At 49.5% G+C, this 18345-nt stretch overlaps 1 protein-coding gene across 5 annotated transcripts in view; it reads left to right on the plus strand.

The window, feature by feature from the left end:
* LOC147121119 (creatine kinase B-type-like) overlaps positions 1-18345 on the plus strand; it is a 59682-nt gene that overhangs the window by 5457 nt on the left and 35880 nt on the right. For all 5 annotated transcript variants that reach the window (XM_085980941.1, XM_085980925.1, XM_085980922.1 and 2 more), the window contains one exon: positions 12665-12819. In XM_085980941.1, the coding sequence (XP_085837067.1) occupies positions 12665-12819 (155 nt within the window). The remainder of the gene's footprint in view (positions 1-12664; positions 12820-18345) is intronic.

The following is an 18345-nucleotide window of genomic DNA, read 5'->3' on the forward strand; positions in this document are numbered from 1 at the left end:
CTCTCCCTCCCCAGTTTGTGTTGCTCTCTCTCTCTCTCTCCCTCCCCAGTTTGTGTTGCTCTCTCTCCCTCCCCAGTTTGTGTTGCTCTCTCTCTCTCTCTCTCCCTCCCCAGTTTGTGTTGCTCTCTCTCTCTCTCTCCCTCCCCAGTTTGTGTTGCTCTCTCTCTCTCCCCAGTTTGTGTTGCTCTCTCTCTCTCTCTCTCTCTCTCTCTCTCTCTCTCTCTAGTTTGTGTTGCTCTCTCTCTCTCTCGCTCTTGTCTTGTTTTGCACAATTTTGTACAAAACTAATAACTTGCAGGACAATGGAGTATTACAGTTTAAACTCTTTTATGAAGCATCAGGTCTGTGGACTTTCTCATACAGCACAGTGTGGACAAGATGGAGTTAGGACCCTGGGTCCTCCAAAACAATAGCAGTCCTTACAGATGCCTGCAGGCCAATGAGAACTCAGCATGTGATCACATGTGAATGTAATAGGTAATCCTTACAGATGCCTGCGGGCCAATGATAATTCAGTATGCAAATGTTACATCCCCTTTCTTTTAAAAGAAAAATGTTATGCATTACTATTGAACCTTTCTTCTACATAATGTTCTCTGTAGCATCAACATATAAGTAAACTCAACATTTAACTAGCACTGAAAACATCTCAACATTTCAATAACGATGTACAGTTTTTTTTAGGGCAGCGATCCGCCTACACCCTTTGACAGTTCACAAGTCAAGGATAACTCTAGGCTTGACCTCTCGTCAGAATGACGGTGTTGTTCCTTGGTGTTCAGGAGGTGCCTGCGATTGCGGCGGTACACCTGTCCTTCTGGGGTGCGGACGTGATACGATCACTCAGTGTCAGCTGGCTGGATGATGACTGCTGGCTTCCAGTAGTCATGCTCCTGGATTCTGATGGATTCTCCATTGTGCAGCGGCGGCAGTAGTCTAGCTGACCTGTCATAGTATCTCTTTTGGTGTTGCTGTCTCTGTACACGTTTTGCATGCACTTGCTTGCAGCTGACGACCTGCCAGGGCCTGTCTGGGATACGGTGAGGTATCATGGGCTCTTTGACATTTGATGGGTGGCGTTCTAGACAAATGGAACATTTTCCGACAATGTCCTCAATGTGTTTGCACATTCCGGGCCAAAACATAATGTCACGTGCTCTTTGTTTGCATTTTTCCATGCCCATATGTCCAGCATGAATTTTTGTCAACATCTCTTCTCTGAGACTGGTAGGGATGATGATTTTCTCCCCTTTGAAGACGATTCTGTTGATTTGTGACAGTTCGTCTCTGTGGTTCCAGAATTCAGATATTCTCTGAGGGCATTTCCTCCTTTCCTCAGGCCATCCTTCATGTATGACTTTGCTCAGCAGTGTGAGTTGTGCATCTTTCTCTGTTTCTGCTCGGATCTCCTTCAGTTTTGAGTCACTCACAGGTAAGCTGTTGTACACCATGTGCACCTGCACATCCATGCCTTCACTGAGGCTGCTGTCCTGGTAGCTAAGAGACTTTCTGGAGAGCATGTCTGCAACAGGAATGTCTTTGCCTCGATGGTTGTCGTCGTACGTGTCTTCATACTGTTCCCTTTGGGGAACTGTATGAAGTGGTGGAAGGATTTCTGGCCGCAATTAACGCTCTTTCCGTGACTGTAACTATCTTTGTACCAGCCATTAGAAACATAGAAACATAGAAGATAGGAGCAGGAGTAGGCCATTCGGCCCTTCGAGCCTGCTCCGCCATTCAATGAGATCATGGCTGATCATCCAAATTCAGTACCCTGTCCCTGCCTTCTCCCCATATCCCTTGATCCCTTTAGCCTCAAGAAATATATCCAACTCTTTCTTGAATATATTTAATGAACTGGCCTCCACCGCCCTCTGTGGCAGAGAATTTCACAGGTTCACCACTCTCTGGGTGAAGAAATTCCTCCTCATTTCAGTCCTAAATGGCTTACCCCTTATCCTTAGACTATGACCCCTGGTTCTGGACTCCCCGGCCATCAGAAACATCCTTTCTGCATCTAGTCTGTCCAGACCTGACAGGATTTTATAGGTTTTGATGAGATCCCCTCTCAATCTTCTAAACTCCAGTGAGTATAAGCCCAATTGACACAATCTCTCCTCGTATGTCATTCCTGCCATCCCAGGTATCAGCCTGGTGAATCTTCGCTGCACTCCCTCCATGGCAAGAACGTCCTTCCTCAGGTAAGGTGACCAAAACTGCACACAATACTCAAGGCGCGGTCTCACCAAGGCCCTGTACAACTGCAGCAAGACATCCTTGTTCTTGTACTCGAACCCTCTTGCTACGAAGGCCAACATACCATTTGCCTTCTTAACCGCCTGCTGCACCTGCATGCTTACCTTCAGCGACTGGTGCACAAGAACACCCAGGTCTCTTTGCACTTCCCCTTCTCCCAATCTATTGCCATTCAAATAATTGCCTTCCTGTTTTTGCCACCAAAGTGGATAACCTCACATTTATCCACATTATAGTGCATTTGCCATGTTTCTGCCCAATCACCCAACCTGTCCAAATCGTACTGGAGTTTCACGACACCCTCCTCACAGTCCTATGGTGGGAGGGTTTTACGGGCTCCCATAACCCATACGAGGGGGGGGGGGCACCCACACACGCAAGTATCGCGCTGGATGTCAACCCAGAATTTAGAGCCGGAGCTCCGACTCCACTTGCCGGGACTGTCTGGAGCAGGGTTCGAAACCTTATGCCTTCTGGCCCAGCGGCGGGGATGCTACCGCTACGCCAAAGGCCCACTCCGCCTGGACGGTGAATGATTGTGAAGTCGTACTTCAGTAGCTGAAGGATCATTCTCTGTAGCCTTGGTGGGGCTGCGGCTAGTGGTTTCCTCATGATTGACTCGAGGGGCTTGTGGTCAGATTCCACAATGACTTGTCGGCCATAGACGTACTGGTGGAAACGCTTACATCCAAACAGAATTGCATATAGCTCTTTATCGATTTCAGCATAGTTGATTTCACTGTGAGAGATCGGGAAGCGTAGCCGATAGGCTTTCCTTCTTGCAGTAATACTGCGCCTAGTCTGTACTTTGACGTGTCCACTTGTAGTCTGAGCTCTTTGTTGGGGTCGAAGTAGGCAAGAACTGTTCCTGGTTCTCTGGTGATTAGGTCTTTCATTTTCTGAAATGCTGTGTCATGTTGTTTGTCCCACAGGAACTCATTGGCTTGTTTGAGCAACTGACGCATGGGTGCGTTGATTTCGGAGAGGCTCGGGGCAAACTTGGCTAAGTAGTTAACCATGCCTAGTACTGTCTCTAGCTCTGCGCGGTTCTTCGGTGGCTCCATCTTCTTGATGGCGGAGATTTTCTATGGATCCGGCTTAATGCCATCAGTTGAGAGGCGATGTCTGAAATAACTGATCTCGGTGGATCCGATTATGGTTTTCTCGGTGTTGAGCCCGGATACCTTTCTCCTGTGATCTTTGTAGCATCGCACGGAGGTTCCTGTCATGTTCCTCTCTATTCCTGCCATAGATGAGGATGTTGTCTACGATTGTGACTACTCCGTCGAGGCCTTCATAGGTTTCGTCGATCTTCCGCTGGAATTCATCCTGAGCTGAGATAAGACCAAATGGTAAACGCAGAAATCGGTAGCGTCCAAATGGTGTGTTGAACGTTGTTAGCTTAGATGACTCTTCCGTGAGCTTGATATTCCAGTATCCTGATCGTGCGTCCATTACACTGAAGTAACGTGCTCCCACTAGCTTGGGTGTGATGTCATCTAGCATTGGTAGAGGGTAGTGAGGGCATTTGATAGCCTTGTTCAAATCTCTGTGGTCGAGACAGACTCTGAGCTTGCCTGTACATGGTTTCTCAACCACTACTAACGCGTTGACCCACTCTGTTGGTTCTGTTTCCTGGACGATGATTTCTGTATTCTCCATGCTCTGCAGCTCCTCCTTCAGGTGACTACGTAGAGCAAGGGGTATCCTTCTCAGTGGGCAAACCACAGGGGTTGCTGCTGGGTCAAGGTGAATAGTGCATTCACCTGGGAATAGTCCGATTCCTTTGAAAACGTCAGCAAACTCCTCCATGACTGTCTGCTTCTCAACTGGTGCTGTCAATGATAGCACTAGCTTGACGAGGTCCATATCTAAACATGCCTTTAGACCTAGCACTGGAGGTGCTTGAGTGTCAATAATGTAAAAGTCCAACATCATGTCGCTTTCTTTGTACTTGCATTTCATCATGCATGTGCCTTTTACAATGAGTTGCTCACCCCCATAGCTGGTCAGTTTGCGTGAGGTGGGCTGTAGCTCACACTCATCCTTCAAGCTGTGATACTCACTCAGAGGAATTACATTAACTTGAGCTCCAGTGTCTAGTTTAAACTTAAGCTCTTTGCCCTGTTTTTCTATCTCAATATCGGCAAAGGCTTGCTCAGTCTCTGAAATCTGCTTTTTCTGTGACACAGAATCAATAAACAGTTCCTCTGCATTTGGCTCTCTGTCTGGCATTTGGCTGTCACTCACTGTGTGTACTGCTTTTCCAAAAACAGTCTTGCAGACTTTAGCAAAGTGGTTCCGTTTACCACATTTAGCACATTGTCTTCCTTTGGCAGGGCAGTACTCCTTTTCTCCATGCCAGTTGTTTTCACAATATCCACAGTTTTTGAAGTGTTTTATGTCTGTGTCGCCCATTTTTAGAACTCTCTCTGTTCTTTCTGTTCTGAAACACGCTCTCTGGGCGGTGTTCTTTGGTGTGTGTCTATTAACTGCGTGCACTGTCTGTTCACACGAGCTGTTTGTGGTGCCGGTTATGGTTTTCAACTGTGCTTGGGCCATCTCGTGCGATCTAGCTATGTTCATAGCTTTGTCCAGCGTTAGCCCAGACCCAACATTCAAATGTTTCTCTCTCACTTTAGCTGAATGTATTCCAAACACGATGCGGTCTCTGACCACCTCATCTTTATCTGCATATTCGCAGTCTTTTACCAGCAGTTTTAACTCAGTCACGAACTGTTCAAACAACTCACTAGCTCCTTGTACTTTCTCCTGAAACTTGTACCTACCGAATATCGTATTTGTCTTGGGCATCACATATGATTCAAAATGGTCAAAATAACTTTTCAGTACCTTTGCCTCATCCGCGGTGAGAGACCATGTGTTAAAAATCTCTCTCCCCTTTTTTCCGATCCACAGGAGTAGGTAGCTGCATCTTTCTTCCTCTCCTTTGCTGTTCAACGGACCCGAGAACATTAACTGCACGTGTTGCTTGAACTTGCCCCATTCTCTATGTAAGTTCAAAGATTCCCAATTCATTCGAGGTAAGGGAGCTCCAACGATGTCCATTTCAAATCCCTGTTCTGACACCATGTCTTGTTTTGCACACTTTGTACAAAACTAATAACTTGCAGGACAACGGAGTATTACAGTTTAAACTCTTTTATGAAGCATCAGGTCTGTGGACTTTCTCATACAGCACAGTGTGGACAAGATGGAGTTAGGACCCTGGGTCCTCCAAAACAATAGCAGTCCTTACAGATGCCTGCAGGCCAATGACAACTCAGCATGTGATCAAATGCAAATGTAATAGGTATTCCTTACAGATGTCTGCGGGCCAATGATAATTCAGTATGCAAATGCTACATCTCTCTCCGCAGTTTGTGTTGCTCTCTCTCCACCAGTTTGTGTTGCTCTCTCCCGCTCTCCCCAGTTTGTGTTGCTCTCTCCCCAGTTTGTGTTGCTCTCTCTCTCTCTCTCTCCCTCTCTCCCCAGTTTGTGTTGCTCTCTCTCTCTCTCTCCCTCTCTCCCCAGTTTGTGTTGCTCTCTCTCTCTCTCTCCCCAGTTTGTGTTGCTCTCTCTCTCTCCCTCCCCAGTTTGTGTTGCTCTCTCTCTCTCTCTCTCTCTCTCCCTCTCTCCCCAGTTTGTGTTGCTCTCTCTCTCTCCCTCTCTCCCCAGTTTGTGTTGCTCTCTCTCTCTCTCTCCCCAGTTTGTGTTGCTCTCTCTCTCTCTCTCCCTCCCCAGTTTGTGTTGCTCTCTCTCTCTCTCTCTCTCCCTCTCTCCCCAGTTTGTGTTGCTCTCTCTCTCTCTCCCTCTCTCCCCAGTTTGTGTTGCTCTCTCTCTCCCCAGTTTGTGTTGCTCTCTCTCTCTCTCTCTCCCTCTCTCCCCAGTTTGTGTTGCTCTCTCTCTCCCTCTCTTCCCAGTTTGTGTTGCTCTCTTTCTCTCTCTTTCCCCCAGTTTCTCTCTCAGGACTCACGAAGTTTCCAAGCGATTTTCATTGGCCCTGATGCCGCCATCCTCACAATCAGTAAGGAAGTGGTGTGTTCCGAATAGCGGGGAGACCAGCAGGATCCAGACAACAGGGTTTGGCTGCAAGCCGCGACATACAAAAACCGTTTCTCCCGAGTCTCCAACAGCAGTGCTCGGGAGACCAATCACCCATTCCAGTAGACTCCCGCCCAAAGCAGGAGGGTTGGGAACGCTACATGATTTCCTCATATATTCAAATGTTTATAAGAGAGTCAGCAGTTTCCATTGAGTGTTATAGATTTCTGGGTGCTCATGGCTTGTTTAAGATTTTACAAGTTAACCACTCCTACTCTTAGGGATTCATAGGTTAAGTGGAATAAGTGACTCTAAGAGTAAAAACATAAGAACATAACATAAGAACTTAAGACGTAGGAGCAGGAGTAGGTCATTTGGCCCCTCAAGCCTGCTCCACCATTCAATAAGATAATGGCTGATCTGATCATGGCCTCAACTCCACTTCCCTGCCCACTCCCCATAACCCTTGACTCCCTTATCATTCAAAAATCTGTCTATCTCCACCTTAAATATATTCAATGACCCAGCCTCCACAGCTCTCTGGGGAAGAGAATTCCAAAGATTCACGACCCTCAGACAGAAGAAATTCCTTCTCATTTCCGATTTAAATGGGTGCCCTCTTATTCTGAAATTATGCCCCCTAGTTCTAGATTCCCCACGAGGGGAAACATCCTCTCAGCATCTACCCTGTCAAGCTCCTTCAGAATTTTATATGTTTCAATAAGATCCCCTCTCATTCTTCTAAACTCCAATGAGTATAGGCCCAACCTGCTCAATCTTTCTTCATAAGACAACCTCTTCATCTCCGGAATCAACCTTGTGAACCTTCTCTGAACTGCCCTCCAATGCAAGTATATCCTTCCTTAAATAAGGAGACCAAAACTGTACGCAGTACTCCAGGTGTGGTCTCACCAACGCCCTGTACAGTTGCAACAGGACTTCCCTACTTTTATACTCCATTCCCTTTGCAATAAAGGCCAACACTCCATTTGCCTTCCTAATTACTTGCTGTACCTGCATGCTAACTTTTTGTGATTCATGTACAAGAACCCCCAGATCCCTCTGTACCTCAGCATTTTGTAATCTCGCCCCATTTAAATAATTTTCTTTTTTCTTTTTCCTACCAAAGTGAATAACCTCGCATTTTCCCACATTAAACTCCATCTGCCAGATTTTTTCCCACTCACTTAGCCTATCTGTATCCCTTTGGAGATTCTTTGCGTCCTCCACACAATTTGATTTCCCACCTATCTTTGTATCTTCAGCAAATTTGGCTACATTACACTTGGTCCTTCATCCAAGTCATTAATATAGATTGTAAATAGTCGAGGCCCCAGCACTGATCCCTGCGGCACCCCACTAGTTACAGTTTGCCAACCTGAAAATGACCCATTTATCCTGACTCTTTGTTTTCTGTTAGTTAGCCAAAATTCTACCCATGCTAATATATTCTCTTCTTCTTCTTAGGCAGTCCCTCGGAACCGAGGATGACTTGCTTCCACATTAAAAATGAGCTCGCAGGTGACTGATGAGTCCAATGCGGGACCTACAGTCTCTGTCACAGGTGGGGCAGACGGTGGTTGAAGGGGCGGGTGGGTGGGGTGCTTGGGTTAACGTGCACGCCTTGCGCTGCCTGCGCTTGGCTTCCGCTTGCTCCCGGTGAAGAGACTCGAGGTGTTCGGCGCCTTCCCGGATGCTTCTCCTCCACTTTGTGTGGTCTTGGGCCAGGGATTCCCAGGTGTCGGTGGGGATGTTACACTTTTTCAAGGAGGCTTTGAGGGTGTCCTTGAAGTGTTTCCTCTGTCCACCTGGGGCTCTCTTGCTGTGTTGGAGCTCCGAGTAGAGTGTTTGTTTTGGGAGTCTCGTATCGGGCATGCAGACAATGTGACCCGTCCATTGGAGCTGATTGAGCATGGTCAAAGTTTTGATGCTGGGGATGCTGGCCTGAGCAAGAACACTGATGTTGGTGCGCCTATCCTGCCAATGGATTTGCAGGATCTTGCAGAGGCAGCGTTGGTGGTACCTCTCCAGTGCTTTGAGGTGCCTGCTGTACATGGTCCATGTCTCTGAGGCATACAGCAGGGTGGGTATCACTGCTGCTCTGTAGACCATGAGCTTAGTGCTGGGTTTGAGGTCCTGGTCTTCAAACACTCTCTTCCTCAGGTGACCGAAGGCTGCACTGGCACACTGAAGGCGGTGTTGGACTTCGTCGTCGACGTCTGCCCTTGTTGACTATAGGCTCTCGAGGTATGGAAAGTGGTCCACATTGTCCAAGGCCTTTTCGTGGATTTTGATAATTGGGGGGCAGTACTGTGTGGCAGGGGCAGGTTGGTAGAGGACCTTTGTCTTACGGATGTTTAGTGTAAGGCCCATGCTCTCGTATGCTTCGGTGAAGGTGTTGACGATGGTTTGGAGTTCGATCTCAGAGTGTGTGCAGATGCAAGCGTCGTCTGCATACTGTAATTCGATGACAGAGGATGGGACGACCTTGGATCTGGACTGGAGGCGATGGAGGTTGAACAGTTTCCCGTTTGTTCTGTAAATTAGCTCCACTCCAGTGGGGAGCTTACTGAGGGTGAGATGGAGCATTGCAGCAAGGAAGATCAAAAAGAGCGTTGGTTCGATGACACAGCCTTGCTTGACCCCGGTTCGTTCGTGAATTGGGTCTGTGGTGGAACCGTTGGTCAGGATCACGGCTTGCATGTCGTCGTGAAGCAGGCGGAGGATGGTGACAAACTTTTGAGGGCAGCCGAATTTGAGGAGGACACTCCATAATCCCTCACGGTTGACCGTGTCGAAGACCTTTGTGAGATCAAAGAAGGCCATGTACAGCGGTTGGTGCTGTTCCCTGCATTTCTCTTGTAATTGACGTGCGGTGAAGATCATGTCCATTGTGCCCCTTAGTGGGCGGAATCCACATTGCAACTCTGGGAGGAGCACTTCGGCCACTGGGAGAAGGTGATTGAGGAGGATTCTTGCGATGACTTCCCCTGTGGCAGACAGTAGGGAAACTCCTCTGTAATTACCGCAATCGGACTTGTCACCTTTCTTGAAGATGGTCACAATTACGGCACCTCTGAGATCCCCTGGCATGCTCTCCTGCTTCCAGATAAGAGAAATTCGTTCATGAATTCACGCCAGTAGTGCTTCTCCGCCATGCTTTAGTGCCTCGGCGGGGATTCCATCTGCTCCTGAGGCCTTGTTGTTCTTCAGTTGTCAGATGGCCTTTTCAATCTCATGCCGGGCTGGGGTTGTGCTGAGATGGTGGCGGGTATCATACTGTGGGATGGCGTTGAGGACACTCACGTCGAAGACAGAGTCGTGGTTAAGGAGATCTTCGAAGTGCTCCTTCCAGCGGGCACTGACTGCCTCTCTGTCCTTGATGAGTACCTCTCCATTCTTGGCCCGCAGTGGGGTAGGACCTTGGGTGCTTGGGCCGTAGATGGTCTTGACTGCGCTAAAGCATCCACGCATGACGTGGTTGTCGGCTAGCTGCTGGATCTCCTGCGCTTTCTCCACCCACCATCTGTTCTTTAGGTCGCAAGTTTTTTGTTGAAACTCGGCCTTCAGGCTTCTGTAGAGCTGCTTTCTTGCTCTCGAGTTCTGTTGCTGTTTCCAGATCAGGAATGCCTTGCGCTTGCGGCTTATTAGCTCCTGGATCTCCTGGTCATTCTCGTCGAACCAGCCTTGGTGTTTCCTGGTCGATTGACCAAGCGTCTCTTCACAGGTGCTGATTATGGAGGCCTTGAGTGCAGACCAGATGCTGTGGGCACTCTGTGTCTCTACATCACTGGGAGTCGTCAGGTTGTTTGTGAGGCACAGGCTGAATAGGGCTTTCTTAGCAGGGTCTTTGAGTGCTCCAGCGTTAATTTTCCTGCGGCATTGTTTCTGTTGCCGCTGCTGTTTTGGGGCTACATTGATGGAGATGACAGAGCGTATTAGGCGGTGATCTGTCCAGCAGTCATCAGCTCCTGTCATGGTGCAGGTGATGCGGACGTCCTTGCGGTCCCTCGCTCGGACGATGCCGTAGTCCAGCAGATGCCAGTGCTTGGAGCGAGGGTGCTGCCATGAAGCCTTGTACTTGTCTCTCTGACGGAACAAGGTGTTGGTTATGACAAGGCCATGTTCTAAGCATTTCAACAGGAGGACGGTACCGTTGGAGTTGGCTTTCCCTACCCCCTCTCTGCCAATCACACCTCCCCAGAGGTCTGTGTCCTTTCCAACTCTGGCGTTAAAGTCGCCAAGGAGGATCAGCTTGTCGCCCGTTGGGACTCGGGACAGGGATTGTTCGAGGCTGGATGGAGTAGAATTCCTCTTTGGTCTCGTCTGTGGCTTCCAGTGTTGGGGCGTATGCACTGATGACCGTAGCACACTGGTTCCGGGCTAGGGTGAGCCGAAGAGTCATGAGGCGCTCGTTTATACCGCTAGGAGAGTCTCTGAGACACCCAACCAGTTCATTTTTTATGGCGAAGCCTACCACATGGAGGCGGCGTTCTTCTTCAGGTTTGCCTTTCCAGAAGAAGGTGTAGCCACCACCTTGCTCCTTGAGCTGGCCTTCCCCTGCCCGCCAGGTCTCACTTAGGGCGGCGATGTCTATGTCGAAACGTCTGAGCTCCCGGGCAATGATAGCATTACGGCGTTCCGGTCTGTCACTGTTGGGGTTGTCCATGAGGGTCCTGACATTCCAGGTCCCGAACTTCATTTTAAAGGGTGGAAGATGCCTGTGCGTGAATTCTTTTAATGTGGGGTGGCCATTGCACACCAGCTACCACACGGGCTTGACAGAGCAAGATCTTGGTCCAATGGCAAGGGGATTCAAGACGATTGGAGACCAGGCTCTGCTACATCAGCCTAGCACACACACACAAACATACTCCTACTGTCCTCCTCCCTCCTTCCCGCAGGTCCTCTCTGCCTGGGTTTCGTAGGATGCATTGTGGTCCACCCGATCTCGATGTTGGCTCATGCCACACCTTCCCTGGGCCCCGACCCCGCTGCTGGTCCACGCTGCACCACTCCTGGGCCTTGACCTCGCTGCTGGGCTTGTCCTCGCTCCTGGGTCCCAGCCTCTGACATGAATGATGTTTCTCACAGGATCAAATTAGCACTGATATCAGTGCTAATATATTACCCCCAACCCCGTGAGCTCTTATCTTGTGTAGTAACCTTTTATGTGGCACCTCATCGAATGCCTTCTGGAAATCCAAATACACAACATCTACTGGTTCCCCATTATCCACCCTGCTCATTACATCCTCAAAGAACTCCAGCAAATTTGTCAAACATGATTTCCCTTTCAGAAAACCATGCTGACTCTACTTGACTATATTAAGATTTTCTAAATGTCCTGCTATCACTTCCTTAATGATGGACTCCAGCATTTTCCTAATGACAGATGTTAGGCTAATTGGTCGATGGTTGCCTGCTTTCTGTCTCCCTCCTTTCTTAAATAGGGGTGTTACATTTGTGGTTTTACAGTCCTCTGGGACCTCTCCAGAATCCAGGGAATTTTGGTAGATTACAACCAATACATCCATTATCTCTGCAGGCACCTCTTTTAAGACTCTAGGATGCAGGCCATCGGGTCCAGGGGACTTGTCCACCTTTAGTCCCATTAGTTTGCCTAGTACTTTCTCTCTAGTGATAGCGATTGTTTTAAGTTCCCCCCAACCCCAATAGCCCCTTGATTATCCATTATTGGGATGCTTTTAGTGTCTTCTACCGTGAAGACCGATACAAAATATTTGTTCAAGGTCTCCTCCATTTCCCTGTTTCCCATTATTAATTTCCCAGACGCATCCTCTACTTTACTTTAGCTACTCTCTTCCTTTTTATGTACCTGTAGAAGCTCTTGCTGTCTGCTTTTATATTTCTTGCTAGCTTACTCTCATAAGCTATCTTCTCTCTCTCTATCATTCTTTTAGTCATCCTTTGCTGCTTTTAAAAAAAATTCCCAATCCTCTGGCCTTTCACTATTCTTTGCAACATTGTATGCTTTTGTTTTGCTAACCCTCTGAGATCAGTCATGCAGAATGTCACCTTCTGGATATGATTGAAAAGCTGAAAACAGATAGAAATTTCTTTCAGACAGTTTTCCTCAATAACCTGTGTGCACTGAAAACATCAACCTTTTAATTTTAAAAGGATCACAACAACGTTACTTATAAAGAAAAGAAAGACTTGCATTTATATAGCGCCATTCCTGACCACCGGACGTCCCAAAGCGTTTTACAGCCAATGAAGTAATTTTGAAGTGTAGTTACTGTTGTACTGTAGGAAACACGGCAGCGTTATTTATAACATTGTTACAAAACTAAAGATTTAATTGACACTAATTACTTTATTTGTTTGCTTGTCATTATAGCGCATTCTTGCACCAGAACTGTGGGTTGTGTGGCTGGAGATGTAGAATCATACAGTGTCTTCATGCAGTTTTTTGATCCTCTTATTGAACTTTATCACCATGGTTACCAGCCAAGTGGAATGCACAAGAGTGACTTGAATCCGGAAAACCTAAAGGTAGCTTTATAAAATTAATTTTGACATTTCTACATGGTCTTGCATTAGAAGAAAATTATACATAGAAAAAGAAAAGGCCACCCAGGCCATCAAGCAGGCTTGTTCCACAGACAATGCACAATCTTCTTTATCATTTAACTCACCTTTTAATCTTGGGGACAGTTATGCATAAGTACTTCTGATTCTCAAAAGTAATAAAGCAAAACTCAACAATATGTATCCAACTCATATCTCCGATTCAACTTTAGCCAAATATGTCCACGGATCATGTGCTGCCCATTTCTCCCTGCCATGCCCCCTTGCCAGCCTAAATGGGACAGGGACCATCATCCCATGGTGTACCTGATCATCTTAGGCTATACTTTTCCCTACAGTCTTTAATCCCATTCACAACCAGATAGCTATTACGTTTTTTGAAGAAGTTAATAAACATTGCATTTGCTGGAACTCTGCTCCATACATTTACACTCTGTGTTGAAAAAACTCTTCTTATCTCCAGTCTTGCGAAATTACGAAAGAGGACAGGAAAAGACCAGCTGGTCCGTCACCCCTCAGTACATCGACTTCAAAATTCTCATTTTCAAATCGCTCCATTCCTTTGCTACTCTCCTCCAGCCCCACATCCCACATCCCTGCCCTCATCCTCTGCTCTTCCAGCTCTGATCTACGGCACATTCCTCCCCTTCCACCATTCCACTATCGGTAGCAAAGCCTTCAGCCATCTTGTTCCCACACTCCAGAATTCCCTCCCTAAACCCTTCATCCTGCTACATCTCTCCTCACCTTCAAAACCCTCCTTTAAAAGTGCCTCTTTACCAATGCCTCTGCCACCTACCCTAGCCCTCCTCCTACTTCTGACCCCCAACTGTGAAGTGCCTTGAGACATTTTGCTACATTAAATGTGTAATATAAATGTGAGTTATTGTTGGAGACATCAGCCCTCATCTTTGTTCCCATAAAAAAAATGGCTATTTAATTTCCCAGTGACATTTTTGAAAAATATTCCTTAACCATTCAAACTTTGCTCTTGTACTTAGTGATACATTATTTATTATCGAATCCTTGCACTTAGTCTCTTTCTCACATTTTAGCATCCTTCTATTGTATTTACAGAATATGTTGCCATTTGTGCTATAAGTATGGATTTATTATTACATTGATTTTTTTATTGATGATTTCTAATGATGCTAGAAGTTCCATTTTACTCATGGTGCTGCTATACTACAGGCACAAATGTAAGATGTAGTACAGGTCTAGAATGACTCTGGGCCAACAGACCTGATTTATATGTAATACCCACTGGAAATGTTATGTACGCTAAGCATGGTTATCAATCTTTAACTTAGACACTGTATTATTGTTATAAATCCCTGGGTTAAAGTTGCCCATGTGAAGGTACGGCAAGAACTTTTAAGGACACAATGGCCTAGAAATTCAGTATAGCCATGTTCGGGGCGCTACAGTTGGGCGGCCGCTAAAGTTTGCACCCGGCGCAAGCTCGCGCCACCTTCGCCGATATTCAGTCGCATCGCCCCAAGAGGTTGCTGCTGCGCTAAAACAGGCGACGCACGACTATCATTAGGCGCTAAGCCGGCGGTCCGGGGCGATACCCCCGAGGGCGGGCGCAGCGCAGGTGCAGCGAGTTGCTGATTGACGGCAGACACTCTGGCGCCGGTCAGCTCTTAAAGGGGGAGGGTGGACTTGTCTGGCTGCCATGCCCTGCGCACTGCAGCCCTGAAGCAAGGCCTGACCAATGCTGGTTCATCAGTTCTACGCCCTGGACCATGGGGAAGCCCGCTATTCTTCCAAATCCCATTGTACGCTCTTGCTGCTTGTCCAGGGTCATGGGGAAGGAGATGTACTGACGTCTCTGATATACCTATCAATTCCTCCAATAAAAGGCGAAGAGTTACGAAGGTGACTAAAGGTTTTTATTGACTAAATAACAGAGCCCACTCTCGTGGGTGATCCGATCCAAGCAGGAGGAATACCAGTCAGTCGCTCACCTTTATACCTGGCCTGGTGGGTGGAGCCAAGGCGGAGTCGGCGGTGGTCATCCCAGGTATAGCAGTGTGGCAAGAGGCGACCTCGTACCGTGATACAATAGTGGTCAGTGATACAGTTATAACGAACAGTGGTGAACAGTGCTAACTACTAACAGTGATACGATAGTGAACGTGGTTTACCACATTCACCCCTTGTTTAGAATTAAGTCCGGCGGGGTGAAGTGTACTACCAATTCTGGTAGGTCAGTCTGTCCGGAGGCTTCGTAAGCCTCTCCGATCGCCGCAGCGGTGGTGTTGCCTTATCCGGTGCTGGTGCCTTATCCGGTGTTGATGCTGGTGTTTGCGTGGTCGGCGAGGGCTCGTGGGGTTCCGGCATGCCGTCTACCTGGGCTGGGGTTGGGGGGGGTGGTGGCGGTGTTTCCGGATCGGCTGAGGGTGCGAGGTCTCGTAGGGAGACAGTGTCCTCCCGCCCGTCTGGGTACGCCACGTAGGCGTACTGGGGGTTGGCGTGCAGGAGGTTCACCCTCTCGACCAGGGGGTCCGTTTTATGGGCCCTCACGTGTTTCCGCAGCCAGACCGGCCCCGGGGCGGTCAGCCAGGTTGGTAGAGTGGTTCCCGTAGTCGACTTCCTGGGGAAAACGAACATTCGTTCATGGGGGGTGGTGTTAGTGGCCGTGCAAAGTAATGACCGGATGGAGTGCAGCGCTGTCGGGAGGACTTCTTGCCAGCGGGAGGTTGGGAGGCCCTTAGACTTTAAGGCTAAGAGGACGGCCTTCCATACCGTCGCGTTCTCTCTTTCCACCTGACCGTTACCTCTGGGGTTGTAGCTGGTGGTCCTGCTTGCTGCAATACCTCTCTCTAGGAGGAATTGCCGGAGTTCCTCGCTCATGAAGGAGGAACCCCGGTCACTGTGTATATAGTTCGGGAACCCGAACAAGGCGAAGAGGGCATTCAGGCACTTGATGACCGTGCTACTGGTCATGTCGGGGCAGGGGAAGGCAAAGGGGAAACGGGAGTACTCATCAACGATGTTGAGGAAGTACACATTACGGTCAGAGGACGGGAGGGGCCCCTTAAAGTCGATGCTCAGGCGCTCGAAGGGGCGGGTGGCCTTGATCAGGCTTGCTCGGTCCGGCCTATAGAAGTGCGGTTTGCACTCCGCACAGGTCTGGCAGTTCCTGGTCATGGTCCTGACCTCCTCGATGGAGTAGGTCAGGTTGCGGGCCTTAATGAAATGGTAGAGTCTGGTGACTCCGGGGTGGCAGAGCTGGTCGTGGAGGGTCTGAAGCCTATCGATATGCGCGCTGGCGCATGTCATTCGTGAAAGGGCATCAGGGGATTCGTTCAGCTTGCCTGGCCGGTACAAGATCTCATAATCGTAGGTGGAGAGCTCGATTCTCCATCTCAAAATCTTGTCATTCTTGATTTTGCCCTTCAGCTTGTTATTAAACATGAAAGCCACCGAACGCTGGTCGGTGAGGAGGGTAAATCGTTTGCCTGCCAGGTAGTGCCTCCAGCGCCGTACTGCCTCCACGATCGCCTGGGCCTCTTTCTCGACCGACGAATGTCGGATCTCGGGGCCCTGTAGGGTCCTTGAGAAGAAGGCCACTGGCCTCCCCTCCTGGTTTAGGGTGGCGGCTAAGGCGAAGTCGGATGCGTCGCTCTCCACCTGGAAGGGGATGGACTCGTCCACTGCGTGCATCGTGGCCTTGGCTATGTCTCCCTTAATGAGGGAGAAGGCCGCGCACGCCTCCTCCGTGAGGGGGAAGGAAGTGGCTTTCAGGAGGGGTCTGGCTTTGTCCGCGTAATTGGGTACCCATTGGGCATAGTAGGCGAAAAGCCCCAGGGTTCTCCTAAGTGCTTTAGGGCAGTGGGGGAGGGGTAGCTCCATGAGGGGGCGCATTCTTTCTGGGTCGGGGCCGATGATTCCGTTCTCCACTACGCAGCCGAGGATGGCAAGGCGTGTGGTGTTAAACACGCATTTCTCCTTATTGTAGGTGAGGTTCAGCCGTTGGGCCGTACGGAGGAATTTCTCCAGATTCGCGTCATGTTCCTGCCGGTCGCGGCCGCAGATAGTGACGTTATCTAGGTAGGGGAATGTAGCCTGCAGTTCGTTCTGGTCAACCATCTGGTCCATCTCCCTTTGGAAGACCGAGACCCCATTAGTGACACCGAAGGGGACCCTAAGGAAGTGGTATAGGCGCCCATTCGCCTCGAAGGCGGTATACTGGCGGTCCTCAGGGTGGATAGGGAGTTGGTGGTAGGCCGACTTCAGGTCGATGGTCGAGAATACTTTATACTGTGCAATCTGATTGACCATGTCAGATATGCGGGGGAGGGGGTATGCGTCCAGCTGGGTATATCTGTTTATGGTCTGGCTGTAGTCGATGACCAGGCGGTTTTTATCGCCGGTCTTTACGACTACGACCTGGGCACGCCAGGGGCTGCTGCTCCCCTCGATAATGCCCTCTTTCAGGAGGCGCCGCACCTCAGAGCTAATGAAGGCTCTGTCCCCGGCGCTATACCGCCTGCTCTTGGTAGCGACGGGTTTGCAGTCAGGGGTAAGGTTAGCAAACAGAGAGGGTGGCGGGACCTTGAGGGTGGAGAGGCTGCAGGTGTTACGCGGTGGGCGGTTTAACGTTTGCTGGTTGTTGACTGTGAGTGGGGGGAGGGGTCCACCGTATGCTAGGGTTACGCTTTGGAGGTGGGATTGGAAGTCCAGCCCTAGTAGGACGGCAGCGCAGAGATGGGGGAGGACGAGGAGTTTAAAGTTTTTATACTCCGTGCCCTTAACCGACAGGGTCACGACACAGTAGCCGCTGATGTCCGTGGCGTGGGACCTCGATGCCATCGAGATTCTGCTGCGCGTTGGTAGGACAGAGAGGGAGTAGTGGCTCACCGTGTCTGGGTGGATGAAGCTCTCCGTGCTTCCGCTGTCGAACAGGCAGGTCGTGGCGTGGCCGTTCACTTTGATGTCCATCATTGACTTGGACAGATGGTGCGGGCGGGCTTGGTCCAGGGTGACGGAAGCTAGTGTGTAGCTGAGCGAGTCGTTGTCATCTGCGGGCGAGGCGGTCGGGCGTGGTGAGTAAAATGGCGTCTCCCACGAGGTAGGGCAAAATGACGGAGAAGATGGCTGCCCCCGTAGCTCACATGAGGCACTATTGGGGTCGGTTGCCTTAATCAAAGATGGCCGCCCCCATGACTCATGTGTGGGGATGCTGGCCTCAGTTGCCCTAAACAAAGATGGCCACCCCCATGACTCATGTGTGGGGATGCTGGCCTCAGTTGCCCTAAACGAAGATGGCCGCCCCCATAGTTCGCATGCGGCACTGCTGGCCTCTGAGGATCCGCTCCTGCAGGCCTTGGAGAAGTGGCCTTTCTTCAGGCAGGTTCTGCATGTGGAGTTCTTGGCTGGGCAGCGCGACCTCGGGTGCTTCTCCTGGCCACAAAAAAAACAGCCGGCGGCCCGATCGCGGATGCCCGATGTCGGGGCCGGTGCCGGGGGTGGCGGGGCCGG

This window comes from Somniosus microcephalus, chromosome 3 (assembly GCF_052327205.1).
Source record: "Somniosus microcephalus isolate GS21.2 chromosome 3, FLI_Smic_1.0, whole genome shotgun sequence".
In the NCBI taxonomy this organism is placed as follows: domain Eukaryota; kingdom Metazoa; phylum Chordata; class Chondrichthyes; order Squaliformes; family Somniosidae; genus Somniosus; species Somniosus microcephalus.